The following is a 15821-nucleotide window of genomic DNA, read 5'->3' as shown; positions in this document are numbered from 1 at the left end:
TCTGCCTTGGAGTCGAGGTCAGGTTGCAGCCACATCCTCATGACGCCACGCACGTGCAACTCAGACCGCGGTGCCTGAGGGGTCCTCGCAGCACACTGTGGCCTCGGTCTGGGAACTTCCCCTAGTACGAGGGGGCCCCAAGAGACAGGGAAGCAGCCAGAACCTTGTCCTAGGAGTTTTTACAGAAGAGCATGTTCTTTAAATTTAAAGTACCAAAAAGTGCCAAGTATTTAAAAAGTACCAAAGTGGCAAAAAAAGGTACCAAAGCGACCTCAGTAGCCTGGTAGTCCAGAGGAAGAGTAAAGATGCTGGAGGAGTGGGAAGTAGGGCTTGAGCAAAAGGGAACAGCAGTGGTAGCGCAGGCCCAGGAAGGCGGTTTTCCTCATGGAGGGCGTGTGTCATAGTAGGTCAGTTGGAGGGATGCTCAGAGAAAATCCAGTGCAGCCCCTCACTGTGGGAGCCACACCATACCCATTTGAAGATGCGGGTTCCCCTCAGCACTGGAGGATGGAACCAGAAGGGACTTCCCTTAGAGCAGGAGCAGCCTGCACTAGCCAGAGAGCATCCCGGTGACAGTAGGGGCGGGTGCTGCGATGGACCGGCTCCACACTTGGCCCTGTTCTACCATTGGCTGCAGCCACACTGGAGTTGCTGCAGGGGCCTTGCCCCCAAGCCTTTTTGTGCTGCTTTCCTCATCTGTAAAGTGGGTAGATAGTGATCTCTATCTCGTGTGGCTGCTGTGAGGATTAAATGAGATAGTCCACTCCAGGTGGGAAGCGAGGTGCCTGGCACAGAGTAAATGCTCAATAAACACTAACTCATTTCTCTCATTCTGGCCATCTTTAGGAATATCAGAATAACTCTGCCCTGCATGGCTTAGAACAGCAATTTTTTTTAAACTAGAGAATAATCATAGATTATTTTCAGGAAAGAATGAGGCCAGAGTATAGTTTGAAAAAGCAGAGTCAATATTTTATGTTGGGAAAATGAAAACAATGTCTAATGGTGAAATACAGATTATAGCACGAGTAGCTTTCAGGACGTGGGATTCAGAGTGTGAGAAACATGGTTTTCATCATTTGGGGTCAGTGGCCTCATAGAAGGAAAGCCACCTCCTTGTCCCCTTGAGGTGCGTGTGAGGGCCTCAGAGCAGGCCAGTGATGGACATCTTCAAAGTGCAGGTACCACTGGGAAAATGGAGCCATGGAGGGTCTTACTAGGAGTGGATTGTGCCTTCCCGCTGCCTGGGGTCCACAGCATGGAGAGGACCAAAGGTAGGATGGCCTGGAAAGCAGATTGTCCATTGTAGAATTGGATGCCTGGTTTAAAAGATGCTTCCCAGTTTGTTCTCAGGGACCCAGTGAGGGGACAGTAGCCAGGTCTGCGACAGCCCTGGGACCTGCTGGGCAGACCTGGATGGATGGCCAGCTCCCACGGCCTGGCTTGGGTTGAGGGTTCTGGCCATCTTTTCATGGGTTGCTAGTGGTGGGGCGCAGCCTCCAGTGAGCCTTGGACCTTAAACTGGCCATGGTTTGTGGGGTCTTCGGGATTTGAGGTCATTGGTCACCTGGCTCTCAGAGGTGAAGCCAAATGAAGTGCCATTTTCATCCCTTCGTCTCCATGGAACCTTCGAGGCCCTGGCTCCAGCATCTGTCCTGCAGCTGGTGGCTCTAAGATCATAATACCCACGTTTATTGAGCACTTGTACTGGGCAGTATGCTGAGTGTGCCATCTCATTTAAACCTCGTGACTGTCCCCAAAGCTAGGTCCTACTATTAACTCCATTTCACCGATGAGTAAGTGGAGGCCTAGGGAGGTTAAGTGACCTGCCCCAGGTCACACAGCTAGTAAGCCATGGAGCCACAATATGAACTGTGCCACAGGTGCTTGTGGATGCCTCAGAGAAACTGGTCACCATAGCAGTCCTGGCTGTCACCTCCCTTCTGTTCTGCCTTGTTCCCACTAGCTCCAGGAGGTTCTGAGCCATTGAGCTAACAGGAGGGCCTGCCCACCGCCAGCCCTAGTGGAGTGGGCTCAACCTCCAGGGGAACAGAGGCAGCCTTGTGGCAGGAGCTCCCCCAGCTCCCAGCACCCCCCCATCTCCTTGGCTGGGTCTGTTTCAACACCCTAGAGTAGCACATTCCATTCTCTGGCACAGCTGGGGGCTAGAGGTTCTGGATTCCCCTGGCCCCAGCAGAGCCTGCCGTCTGGGCTGGGACACTGGGTCCCAGCCACACACATTCCAGCAGCAACCACCCCCCACGTTGGATTTCCCAAGGAGTGAACTTTAGCCAGGATTACAGCCGACTAAACAGTTGTGGGATGTGAGCTTCCTTTGTGGGACCCGAGAGGCTGGATGCTGATGGGGCTGAGAGAGGAGGAGGGGCGAAGGGGTGGGCTGCCCTGGGATTCGGGAGAAAAGCCATGGTTCAAGGATGGCTCTTCTGCTGCTCTCAGGGCCCTTGGAGTGAGGTCTGAGCAGGGTCCCCAGAAATCTTCCTGTGAGGCAGGGTAGCAGATGCATGGCTGCTTGTACACCGATCCTGCCCACCTGTCCTCGGCTTTGCCCCCTGCAGGCAGTAGTACAGGGGCTAAGAGCATGGGGTCAGATCCTAACCACGCCACTAAGTACAGCTGTATGTCCTTCAGTGAGTTCATTAACCTTTCTGAACCTCAGTCTCCTCACCATTAAAATGGGGATAATAATAGTACCTACCTCAGGAGGCTTAAATTAAAATGCCCAAGTGCTTGAATATTTATATATTAATGGGCTGGATATATACTGAACGCTACTATAGTATTATAAGTCTTCTCTCCTCTATTGCCCTACATACTACCTGGGGATGTATTTTCTGATGCAAAACCACACATGTGAATTCTCTCCCCCTTCTGGAAGTAACAGTTCTGGCCTTTAGATAAGATGTTCCTGTCTTTTCCTTGCCTTCCTGCCAGTAGCATTTCTTAGTTGATTAACAAATCAGTTAGGAATTTAATAAGCACTTATTTTGTGCAGGCACTGTGCTAGGTCAAGGCCTTTGGTTAATAAAAATACTAATTACCATTTAATAAGCATCTTCTAAATGCTGGGCATTGTTTCCAGGTATTTTTCATACATTTCCCTGCTTAACACTCAGCCACCCTGTGAAGTGGACATGATCACTCCGTTTTCCAGCTGGGAAATGTCCCCAATGTCACATGGTCATTAAGTCACAGCACTGGAACCCAGAATTGGCCTCTTCTCGCCTGATCCTGAGTGTCATGGGCCTACCCCAAATCCCTTCTGTTCTCTATCAGAACTCTCATTCTGCACCCAGCTGAAACACTTCGTCTGCTCCCTTGCAACTAGGACTGGCCATGTGACTTAGTTTTGGCTGGTGAGCGAGAAGTGGAAATCTACCAGGTGGAACTTGTTGGGAAATTACTGTTTTCCTGATCAAAAGGGCCAGAGGCAGCTGACGCGCCGCTTCTGCTCTTAGCCCTCTCCTGCCTTGCTCCCTGGAATGTGGCTGAGAAGTTGGGAGGAGGAGGCACCACCCCCTGGCAGAGCAGGAAGGCAGAATGAGCCTGGGACACGGACCTCCCACCTCCAGACCTCTTGAGTGGGGAAGCCCCGCTGTTTCTGGAGGGTTCTGCTCCCCGCGGTCAGATGCTATCATTCACTGATACGCAGCGCAGGTGCTCACTGGGCACCACCAGCCGCCTGTCTCAGGCTGGCCAGGAGGGAGTGTTCTGTGGCTGAACTGAATGCAGGGTGCGCTCAGGCCTTGCAGGGCCTCCCTGGTCTTTGGTCCCAGGGAAGAGACTGCCGGGGGGCAGGTGCCAGGGACAGAGCCAAGGTGCAGGGCAGGGCCTGACCCCTTAGTGGCGGTGGGTGAGGGGTGCCTCGCAGGATGGGCTAAGGGAACCCCTCCCCGCCCGCTCCCTCTTGTGGGCTGCCAGCACCTGACAGAGGTCAGTATTGTGCTCCGGCCAGAAGCAGCCTGAGTCCTGTGTATTCAGTGAAAAAAGAATCTCTGGTCCTGGTTGACCCTAGAAGTGCCCGTAAATATTTGGTCGGGGTAGGAGGCTGGGAGACAAGGGGCGGTTTCAGGGAGCCAGGTGGGCTGGGCAGGCTTTGGGCGAGGGTGGGAGGCAGCGGCTTCCTCAGAGGTGAGGAGAAACACACAGGCCGCGGCCGCCCCTGACCTGTGTGGGGCACCTGACTGCCAGGGAGGTGATTTATGGGCAGGCTGTCTGACCACCTGTTAGCCCGCACTGGCCCCTTGTTTCTCTGTGGCAGCGCGCTCCTCTGAGGGCTGCGGAAGCAGGCCAGGGTTTTCCTCGCCTCAAGAGAACGTGGCTGCATTGTTTTGGAGGATCAGCAGGCCTTGACTGGACTTGGCATCCCAGCTGTACCCCAGTTGGTGAGGAAAGCCTTCTGGGGGTGTCCCCAGCCCCCTGCTCTGGGTACGTCTGCCCTGTCCCTCAGCATCTGCTGACGGTCCCCTCAGGACTCTTTCCGGGCACCACCCCTCCCAAATTCTGGACGCATTACTGACAGCAGCCTGTCGCCTCCGTTTCAAGCCTTCTCCCCTCGCTGCCCCATCCAGCTCAAGGTAGCAGCCTCCATCTGCACTGAGCTCGCTGAAGAAGCCCCCTGAGGCATTATAGCTGGTCCGCTCCCCGCATGCAGGACCAGGACCCTTCCAGCCTGAGGTAACCTCAGCCCCTCGCCCTCCTGCCTTAGCTGTCGGCTTATCCGGGTGGAGGTTCTCAGCTCTGGCTGCACACTGCCCCAGTGGGCATCTAGAAATGCTGATTTTGGACCACCTTCCAGAGGTTCAGATTGAACTGATTTAGAGTAGAGCCCAGTAATTTGTAAAAGCTCCCTAGATGATTCGAAGGTTTATGTATTAAAATGCAGGTCTGGGCTTCCCTGGCGGCGCAGTGGTTGAGAGTCCGCCTGCCGATGCAGGGGACACGGGTTCGTGCCCCGGACCGGGAAGATCCCACATGCCGCGGAGCGGCTGGGCCCGTGAGCCATGGCCACTGAGCCTGTGCGTCCAGAGCCTGTGCTCCGCAACGGGAGAGGCCACGACAGTGAGAGGCCCGCGTACGGCAAAAAAAAAAAAAAAAAAAAAGCAGGTCTGGGGTGGGGCCTGAGCTTCTGTGGTTCTCACCAGCTCTGAGGTGATACTGATGCTCTGGTCCAGGGACCAGCTTGGAGTAGCACCTGTCCACACCATCATCTCCTGCACATCCAGTGCCCAGGGGTGTTTGAGCTTTAGGGGTAGGAGTGACACGTTTAGGCCTCTGGCTCTTCAGAGTAGTTCCCTGTGGCCCAGCCTTTTGGGGGCTCCTCAGAGCAGGCACTGCCCGTGTCAGGGAGATGCTGCAGGACCGTGGGAGCCTTCTGATGGTGGGAGAAGGCTGGGGAACTTGGCATCTCTGTCCTTCCTCTGAGACAAAAGGACAGTCATCTCCATCGCTCAGTTAGTCTCGTTATAAGGATGAGAAGGGTGACCCTCTCTATGTATTCTCAGGGGATCCTGCGAAAACATGGGAATTGCTCTTTTTAGGCATTCCAAGTATGTCTGTGTGGACAGGCCGTGGGTTACGAAAAGGCCTCTTTTGCGAAGTCGTTTCTGAACACCCCACCGAGGACCCCGCTGATAAAGAAATCACCTGGCTAAAACCAGTTTGTTTTCTTTGATTTAATTAAAAACTTAAAAAAAAAAAAATAGAAAACCAAACCCTACCTGTATCAGTCTAGTATCTATGGCCTCGCAGCAGTAGCAGTAGTTTACTGGTCATCAGGATAAAAGGGACAGGCGGAGGCTGAGGAGTGCGCGTCTGGGAGCGGGGCTGGGCTGGGTTTCTCTCCGGTCCAGCGGGAAGGGAAACAGGCAGAGACGGGGAAGGTGGGGAGGCGTGGCTGGAGGGCACTGTGACCCTTTCCTTTCGGGGGGGCTCCAATGAGGACACGTGAAGGGGCCCTGGGGGCCAAGCACTGTCCCTCAAGTAGCTCAGCCTAATACCAGGACTTCCCTCTCCCAGGCGAGTCCCCACGCCAACCGAGGGGAGCTGACAAAGGCTATCCTGGAAACCACCTCCTCAGGCTGCTTAGAGCTCTCTTCTCTCTGCCTCCTTTCTCCCAACTGAGAAACCTCTGCTCCTATGGGAGGAAACCTTCAAGGACCCCAGAACCCCTCGGTCAAGGACAGCCTGGTTCCATGTCCATCCCTTAGTGCCTGTGCTGGTAGCAGCTCTGCACGAACCACCCTCCGGCAGGGGCTGGGTCAGCCTGGGAGTAGGGGGAGGCCAGGTGGGCAGGAGGAGAGAGTGCGCCCCCAGGGGCGGAGACAGAAGACGAGGCACAGCTGGCTGGGTGGGGCAGGGAGGAGTGCCCTTCAGTGGGGCTCCGCGGCCCCATAGAAGAAGGGGTAGTAGAGGGAGCAGGGGTAGGAGAACATGAACTTGACCGCGAACTTCATCTCCTTGTTCTTCTTGTCCCAGTGGTAGACGGCCGTGAGCAGCAGCTGTCCGTCCACTTTGCGGCCCATGACCAGGAAGCTGCCAGCCAGGCTCTCCAGCTGCGGGCAGGGGCAGCCAGCGCCGTTCTTCATGTGCAGCACCAGCCTCTTGGTGTCCTTGCGCTTCAGGGGGCCCGGCTTGAGCAGCTTCTTCTTTTTCTGGGCTCCAATCAGCTTCCGGTCTGTGTTCTCTATCTTGATCTCTCTGATGCGCATTTTGACCACTGTGTGTTGGGGTGGACAGAGGGATGGCCTGAGAACCGTCACGTTTGCTCAGGATGCTGGTGGCCCCAGGCTTGGTGCTCTGCCTGAAGCTCCAGGCCTGGGGCTTGGGGAGATGGAGCTTCTGCGTGTACACGCTGATAGTTATGAAGCTCCCATCATGTGCTGGACTCGCATGGGCATTATCATGTTTCATCCTTGAAGCATGGTGGGGAAATGAGGTTTGGAGAGGTGGTGATGTGCCTGAATTCTAGAGCCTGGGTTGAACTGAGGTCTGGCCTGTGCCTTTCCATGACACCAGGTGCAGGGTGGAGAGCTCTCCGTGGGGAGTGGAGCTGGGTGTGGGCTCCCTGGGAAAGGAAAATATTGGGGGTGGAGCTGACCAGTTGGAGGGAGGGTTTGATGGAGGGGGCGTCCTTGTGATAGAGGAAGGCTGGATTTCATGATCTCTGGGGATGCTTCCAAACGGGATTTCTGGCTGCGTGCGTGCGTGCGTGCGTGCGTGTGTGTGTGTGTGTGTGTGTGTTTGTTTTGCAGGGGTTGGTGTTTGGAGCAGTGGTGGCTCTAAATGCTAGACAGCCAGCTCTGGGCGGGGGGCCCTTCTCTGTCGCATGTGCTGATTTCCATGGGTAAGTGCTCCCACCGTGACCCACTGAGTCACGGAGCGCAGGGTTGGGAAGCACCGCATACCACCAGCTCTTGCTGGGCGAACCCACTGCTGTAATCTGTGTGCAACTGTGTAGTGTGGGTGGGAGTGTGGAGTGTGGTGCTGTGAGTTTTTGTGTGTGAGAGAATGGCTGCGGTGTGTGTAGGGGTGTGAGTGTGTGGGGTAGTGGAGGAGGTGGTTGAAGGCCAGAGAGCCTAATGGAGTTGGCAGCGGTCACTTAGGCCAGCGTCCTCCTTCTGCGGGCCTCTAGGTGCCCATCTCTGGGAGCAGCCAGGGAGAAGCCAGAGAATAACTGTGGCCGCCCAGGGAAGGACAGTGTTGTAAAATCTCTTTCCTTCTCCCCACCCCCTCTTTCTCTCTGGGGCACACACACACCTTGCAGTAGTAGTGTCCTCTTTCCAAACAGACTAACGACATCAAAGACCTGCTGCAGGAAGGATTCCATTGCCTTCTCTTTTTCATAGACAGAGGAGGCTAAGACACAAAAGGGGAGCTGACCTGGCCAAGACCACACGGTGGGCTGCGTGGTCCGCACAGGAGCCAAGTCCTGACTGCCCCAGGAATGGGGAGGCTCCAGGATGAGGCTGTGGGACGGGTGACCACAGCTCCCCTGGCCAGAGGTGCATCAGGTACTAGGCAGAGGTGCCCAGGGACGAGGGGGCTGCACGTCCATCCTGGAGCCCATCTCTCCCCTCTGCTGCCTCCATCCATCTCTGGGCCAAGCCTGCTTCCCCTAAAGAGAATCCAGCCCTGGAGGCCCCTCTGTAGTGAGTGTCAAGGGAGGGCTGCCGGAGCCCTGGCCAGGGATGGACCATGGCCTTGAGGGGCTTTTGAAGTCCCTGGGATGACCTGCAAAAAAGAGGTACATTTCTCTGGGGACAGGGCAGTGGCCACGTGGGCTCTACACTCACCAAAGTCGCTGGAACACATCTGCTCCATGAGGCCATCAGCGCTGTGCTCCATCTCACACTGGGCGCAGATCTTAGTCACTGAAGAGAGAAGCAGGGGTGGGAGAGGGGATCAGAGTCCATAGAGCCACTTCGGGTTCAGCCTCCCCCACTGACCAGCCACCTCCCCCTGCCAAGCCTCCACTTCCTCATCAGGAAACAGGATGATGATAATGATAATGCTCACTGAGTGGTCGTGAAGTTCAAAAGGTCGTGAAGGGACAAAACTGACCAGGTGGGCACTATTGCCCCATGACCCCGGCAGCTGCGACCATGATGTGCACTGTCTTTTTCTAAATTTTGTCTCATTTAGTCCTCAGCCTATGAAGTAGGTATCATTATTCCTCTTTTTTTTTTTGCGGTACATGGGCCTCTCACTGTTGCGGCCTCTCCCGTTGCGGAGCGCAGGCTCTGGACGTGCAGGCTCAGCGGCCATGGCTCACGGGCCCAGCCGCTCCACGCCATGTGGGATCTTCCCGGACCGGGGCACGAACCCGCGCCCCCTGCATTGGCAGGCGGACTCTCAACCACTGTGCCACCAGGGAAGCCCCATTATTCCTCTTTTAAAGAAAAGGAAACTGAGGTCCAGAGTGGCTACCCAAGTCTGCAAAGCTAGTGAGAACTGAGCTTAGAACTCAGGATTTGTGACTCCTAGACTAGTGCTAGGGTGGGGATGTTTGCGGGGTCTTTCTAGGAACCCAGGCTCCAGACAGGTGGGTAAATAAGTGACGCCGGCAGGGCAGGGACTGTGGTAAACTGAGGAGCACCCAGTTTAGCATTACCAGAACTTCCGATTTTTCAAGGGAAGCCAAAACTCTTTTTGTATGAAATATTGTTTTGTCTGTTGGCCACACAGATACCTCGGGCTGCCTCTGGTCCTACCACACAGCATCTGACCTCGCTCTCTCTGCCTTCTGGTGGGTGCCCTATCGTGGGGGAGAGAGAGGCTCAAAGCGGGTGAGAGTGGGAGGGCAGAGCCAGGTGGGAATCCAAGCCTGGGATTTCCCTGCTTTCCAGGATGTTAATGTTCGGGCTCCAAGAAAACCAGAATAAAGGAGCCATGCCTAGGATCCCTGCTGGGGACTATGCTGTCTCTGCTTGAGCTGGGTCTTTCTCCCCTGCTTCCTGGTCCCACTACTAACCTGGGAATAGGGGGTTTCTCTTCTCTCAACACTCTTTGGTCACAGGACCCCCACCCAGCCGCAACTCTCAGGTCCTGTGTGGGTGTGTAGGACTGGGGACTGCATGGGTGAGGTTAGCTTTGAGGGGTGGGTGGGGTGTGGTGGAGTCCAGTTGTTTCTGGGGGGCCTGGTTAAATGGAAATGGAGGAGTGGTACTGCCCTTTGGGAAAGTCCCAGAGCCAGGGGTTCCCTTGATTCTGGGTATTAGCCACCCAGGCAAAGCTGCCCTGCTTGGTGCCACTGTTTGTCCTCCTGTCTGGTGCTCAGCCTGGGCTTACTCTGCCTGGAAGGAGTCTGGCAGAGGGGGTGCACAGTGAAGGGCAGGCTGAGGCCAGAGAGGAATTAGGGGTAATGGGATTGGGGGTGGGCGGGTGGGAGGTGGCACTTAGGATCTCATAAATTTTGGGAACCTGGGATTGCTTCCTATTTTACAGATGAGGAAACCAAGGCTCAAAGTTGAGCAACCTGCCCAAGGGCTCCTTGTCAGGGGCCAAGCCTGGCAATCTGCTCACTCTTCTGCACTGAGCCTTACCCAAAGGTCTCCCAACCTGGGGGACTGGGGAAAGAGTGGGAAAATTTAGGGTTCCCACGTGCAGAAAATGGGGATAGGGTGGAAATCATAGCCCAGAGTGTGCTTAGCAATCCTGGGCATTTGTGGGCTGAGAGAGGTGATGGGGCATTTATTGGAGGCCTCAGGATGGAGTGACAGCATTGGGCTCCCCCAGGGATTCCAGAAGCTTGGGAAGGTGGGAGCTGTGAGGGAAGTCGGGGAGGTTTCAGGAACGGAGTTGGAATGGGGGAGAACCAGTGGGAATGTCCACAGTCGCAGGTGGGAAGGCTGGTAGGCTTCGGGCGACATGCAGGGCTGAGCAAAGACGTGTGTGTGGCACCTCTGGGGGCTTGAAGAGCTGTGCTAAGGGGTTGGGGGAGCGGCATCTATCCCGTCGGAGCGCGCGGGGCGCCAGGGGCTGGGGGTAGGGAGGTGGTGGCGGCGGCAGCGCTACCTGGAGGCGCGGTGGCGGGCAAGTGCCCGAACTGCACAGCGATGCAGAGGTCGTTGTCCAGGGGGAACTTGTGGCACTGCAGCATCTCGGGCCAGGGAAAGCCATAGGCCTCCATGAGCGGCGCGCAGCCGGCGCGCACGGCCTCGCACAGCGAGCGGCAAGGGTAGATGGGCCGGTCGAGGCAGACGGGCGCGAAGAGCGAGCAGAGGAAGACCTGCGTGTCCGAGTGGCAGCGCTTGGCCAGCAGCGGCAGCCAGCTGCTCGCCTGCTGCTTCACCTCGGCCAGGCTCTCGTGCTCCAGCAGGTTGGGCAGCCGCATGCGCTTGTAGCCCACGGTGTGGCAGAGCGGCAAGTCGGCGGGGATGTCGAGGCACTGGGGCGGCTTGGAGTACGAGCGCCCCTGCAGCGGCTCGGTCTGCCAGCCGTAGTAGTCGTACTCTTCGCCGCGCCCCGGCGCCCCGTGCAGCGCCCCCAGCAGCAGCAGCAGCGCCAGCGCGGCCGCCCGCGCGCCCCCCGCCGCCGCCCGCATGGCTGCACAGGCCCCCGATGCTCCCCTGCCGCTGAGGTCGCCCAAGTGGGTGGCAGCCTCGTTCCGCGCCCGCGCGCACAGAGTGATCCTGGCGCCTCCCACCTTGAAGCTCCAGCCCCGGCCTCGCCGCGCGCCCCAGCCAATCTCCGGCCGCCCGGCCCCCGCCCCGAGGCGGGGAGGCAGGGTGGCGTCCCCCCTGCGCCTCCTGCCCCGGGGCCTGCGCGTCCCTCTCAGGGCCGGCTCCTGTGCCTCTCTCCCGCTCGCCCACTCCCCTGCCACTGACCCAGCCTCGCCTTGCGCCTCTCCACGGAGCTCCCTCACTTCCCTAGGCTTTTTCCTCGCCCCTCGCCTTCTCCATCCTTCCTCCTTATCTCTCTCCGCCACAGCCTCTCCTGTTCCTTTTCTCACTCACTTCACTTGGTTATCTCTCCGTCTCGGCCCTTACCACTCTGCTCTGTTTTCTCTTCCCTGACACCTCGGTTCTCCCTTCTCTCGGCAGGAGGCTCCTGGCTGCCCACACCCTCCTGGTCCAGGCAGGCAAGTTCTTCACTCCCAGTCCTCACGCATTTATTGAGCTCCCGCTTGGTGCCGGGCAGCGTGCTGAGTGTGTGCAGGGCTCGAGGGGCTGGGGAATCAGAGAGGAATATGATCCAGAACCCACCTCCGGGACATCACAGCTTAGTGGGGGCAAAGATAATCATACCTACTATTTAGTGAGCACTTATTAAGTGCTTCAGACACTGCACAGCACTTCACAGCCTTGTCAACCATTTCCAATGATAGCTAACACTTATTGGGTGCTTCCCATGTGTCAAGTCTGTTCTGAGCATATTGCATAAACTACCTCATTTAATCTTATAATAATGCTATTAGGTAGGCAGATACTATTACTATCCTCACTTTACAGATAAAGGCACTGAGCCAAAAAAGTTAAGTAAAGATTGGTGCCAGGACTTGAACCCAGGAAGTCTGATTCCAGAGTCAGAGCTCAGATATGACCAGGAGGTCTGGATTCTGAGTCTGCAGGTTTAATGACTGCGGTGGGAGGTGCTCAGAAAGGTGAAGTAACTGGCCGTTGGTCACATTGCTAATAGATGAAGGAGCCATGATTTGAGTCCAGGTGTTGGGTTCCAAAGACCAGGGTTCAACTATTCTGCCCGAAGATAAATTCCAGCCTAGGGTAGGAAACGCTGAGAGAGGAGACTGTACCTCCTCTGGGAGCCTAGAGAAGGAAGGAATTGAAGAAGGTATCCAGGGAGGCATCAGAGAGGAGGCAGCTTTCAGGAACCCCATGTCTGGGGTCTTTGCCTTGTCTGGACCCTGCCTTCCATTGGCTTTCCTGTGGGAGGAGCTTTGGACAAGAGGCTTGGGGGTGGGGTGGGGGGCTCCTTCCTGAGAACCTAGCTGGGGGACTGACTCCCCAGCCTTTGGTAGGGAGATACCCTGGGGAGGTGTCTTGTAGGAGGGTTTGGGGTGCTGTGTGGGGACAGGAGTTCTGGGGCACTTGCCGCCTCCACTCTTGCCCTAACATCCTCCCCATACCCATCCTCCTGAATGTTTCCAGGCTCCCATCTTCCCATGGATCTATCCTTGCAGTGGTAGTGGAGAGGGGTGAAGGATCACTTCTCTTAATAGTCAGCAGACACACAGGAAGCACATACTGTGTGCAAGGCTCGAGGTGTCTGTCCCACAGTTGGGGCTGCAGAAATACAAAAGGCATAGGCCCTGCTTCATCTGATCCAGTTGTGAGAAAAAGACACAAGGCAGGGCAGAGGAGGCAGAAGAAAATTAAGCAGACAGAGGCCTAGGGTGGGACACGATGTTCTTTTGATGTCCAGGATGACCTAGTTGGGTCTGGGGAGAACAAGCTTTCCTGCCCCTTATCCCTCTCCCAACCCCAGCGTGAAGAGGTTCTGGGGGTGACCACTCAGAAGGTGAAGGACCACTCCCTGCAGGGCCAGACGGTGTAGTAATGGTGCAAGAGCCTGGACTCTGCAGACGGCAAGAGCCAGGTTCAAATCCAAGTGTATACTCTCTGAGTGACCTTGGGCAAATACTTAGCCATTCTGACCCTTCATTTCTTTGTTTGTAAAATAGAACCGCCTCAGCAGTTATTGTGTGGGGCAAACAAGATGGTGCGTGGAAAGAAAGCCTCCTGCACAATGCCAGCACATCGTAGATACCTAGGGATGTTAGATTGCCAAGGGATGTGTGACTTTAGGGTATAAATGTGTGTGTTCTGAAAGCTCCCTCGGACACCTTGGCCCTGGCTCTGGTTTGGGACTCTCAGCAGCAGTTCTGTTCCCTGCACTCCAGCTTACCCCTTACCACCCACTCTGGGCTTGGCAGGGCTCCTGCACTCCAGGGGAGGTTTGGTTTCGGTCCCTGGCAGGGGGTGTTGGAGCTCCCAGATGGTTGTACAAGGTGCTGGCTCCCTGTGTAACTCGTCTCCTGTGCTGTTCTTGGCATCCCGGTGCCTGGCCTGGATAGAGTGAGGCATTGTTCCTGCTGCTGCTTATGTAAGAACTACACATGGTCTGAGAGCCAGGGGAGTCTGTACCTGGCAGTTCCAGGGCTCCAAAGAGCAGAGGGGCCAGGCTAGAAACTTCCTGGAAGAGAAGGATGGGTAGGCTTTACCCAGCAACTCTGCCTTGGGGACCCCCGAGGTGCCCTGACATGGGGCCCATGATGAGATTGAGGAGGGAAGCCCTTCACAGGAAAGGAACCCAGGTGGGGGGCTGCACCCTGGGGTAGCTGTTCAGGGACGCTCTCCCCCTGTGGCCAGAGAAAGGAGGAGGCTGCGCTCTGATGTCGTATCCCTTTCTGATGAGGCTGTCTCAGGGCCTAGGCAGCTGGGTGGGACACCTGGCATGCTGGGCATCTGTCCATCTTGGAGCGTCTGCTGTCTGTACAGGCACATGCTTCCCCCAGCTGATGGAGGGAACCACTTGTTCAAAATGTGTATTCATGGTTTGTTGTGAGCAAAGTTCTACATAGAGAACTCTTAGATTAAACTTGCTTCTTATGGGGAATTCCCTGGCAGTCCAGTGGTTAGGACTGCGTGCTAAGATCCCGCAAGCCATGCGGTGCGGCCAAAAAAAAAAAAAAAAAATTGCTAATTATGTTATCAAATCCTACATTTTTCTACTTTTTTAGTGCCTACGTCAGTGGTTCTCCTTGTGGTCAGGGTTCCCTTGAGGGCCCCCAAGGGCCTTTCAGGGAGTCCGCAAGGTCAAAATTGTACATAATTTGAAGATCCACTCAAGGTACAAAATAGACCAATGGATTTTAAGGATTTTACTCTGTTGAGTAAGAAAAGTTTATTGATGTGGATTCAGATTCTACATTACAACCAACATTTAAGGAAGTGTCACCTGTCAATTTTTTTGTAGTATCAACTTGATAGCCATAATATCTAAAAAGGCTATTAAAATACTCTCTTTTCCAATTACATTTCTCTGTAAAGCCAAATTTTCTCCATATATGTCAACCAAAACAACATGTAACAACAGACTGAATGCAGGAGATATAAGAATCTAACTGTCTTCTATTAAACTAGACATGAAAGAGATTGCAAAAGTATAAAACAGGGCTTCCCTGGTGGCACAGTGGTTAAGAATCCACCTGCCAGTGCAGGGGACATGGGTTTGAGCCCTGGTCCGGGAAGATCCCACATGCTGCGGAGCAACTAAGCCCGTGCGCCACAACTACTGAGCCTGCGCTCTAGAGCCTGTGAGCCACAACTACTGAGCCCGTGTGCCACAACTACTGAAGCCTGCGTGCCTAGAGCCTGTGCTCCACAACAAGAGAAGCCACCGCAGTGAGAAGCCCGTGCACCGCAACTAGAGAAAGCCTGCGCAGCAGCGAAGATCCAACGCAGCCAAAAAAAAAAAAAAGTGAAACAGTGCCACCCTTCTCACTAAATTTTTTTGTTTTGTAAAATGTAATTACTTTTCACAAAAATTTGTTATTTATGTTGACATATAATGGGATTATTAAGGTTATTTGAAATGAATTAATATATAAATTTTTTCTCAGTTTTCATTTTAACCATTGTAGATGTTGATATAAATGGTAGATATCTATATAAACAAAAGTTCTTTGATTTAATCTAAAACCTCAATAATTTTTAAGAGTGTAAAGAGGTCCTGAGACCAAAAAGTTTAAGAACCACTGGCTTACTTCCTCTGTTCATTTCTGATAGAGGTGTATAAAATCTACTTTGTGAGGTTTGCTAATTTTTCCTTTTTTTTTCTTTTGATTCAATTTTGCTTTATATACTTTGCAGCTGTGTTGTTAGGAGCATAAAATTTCTTTTTTTTTAAAAAAATTATTTATTTATTTATTTATTTTGGGCTGCCTTGGGTCTTCGTTGCTGCACGCGGGCTTTCTCTAGTTGCCGTGAGCGGGGGCTACTTGGCTACGCTTTGTTGCAGTGCGCAGGCTTCTCACTGCAGTGGCTTCTCTTGTTGCAGAACACAGGCTCTAGGTGTGTGGGCTTCAGTAGTTGCGGCGCACGGGCTTAGTTGTTCCGCAGCATGTGGGATCTTCTCGGACCAGAGATCAAACCCGTGTCCCCTGCATTGGCAGGCAGATTCTTAACCACTGCGCCACCAGGGAAGTCCCTGGAGCATAAAGTTTTGTGATTATTGTATGTTCTGGTTGGATTGTAATTTTGATCTGTATGAAATAGCCTTCTTTGTTCCTTTTAATCTTTAGTCTTGGGAAAAATAACTCCATGAACTAACATTTAGCTAAT

The 15821-nt window shown here is 54.4% G+C and overlaps 1 protein-coding gene across 1 annotated transcript; it reads right to left on the bottom strand.

Annotated features, from left to right (window-relative positions):
- Nucleotides 1–6389: 6389 nt before the first annotated feature.
- SFRP5 (secreted frizzled related protein 5) lies at nucleotides 6390–11062 on the bottom strand. Its single transcript, XM_060110152.1, has 3 exons — nucleotides 10534–11062; nucleotides 8313–8390; nucleotides 6390–6736 (listed from the first exon to the last, which is right to left on the bottom strand). Exons 1-3 carry the CDS (start codon nucleotides 11060–11062, stop codon nucleotides 6390–6392), a joined length of 954 nt encoding a protein of 317 aa, XP_059966135.1.
- Nucleotides 11063–15821: the final 4759 nt, after the last annotated feature.

Source organism: Mesoplodon densirostris, chromosome 1 (assembly GCF_025265405.1).
Source record: "Mesoplodon densirostris isolate mMesDen1 chromosome 1, mMesDen1 primary haplotype, whole genome shotgun sequence".
NCBI lineage: Eukaryota > Metazoa > Chordata > Mammalia > Artiodactyla > Ziphiidae > Mesoplodon > Mesoplodon densirostris.
This window is presented reverse-complemented; position numbering and strand designations above follow the sequence as displayed.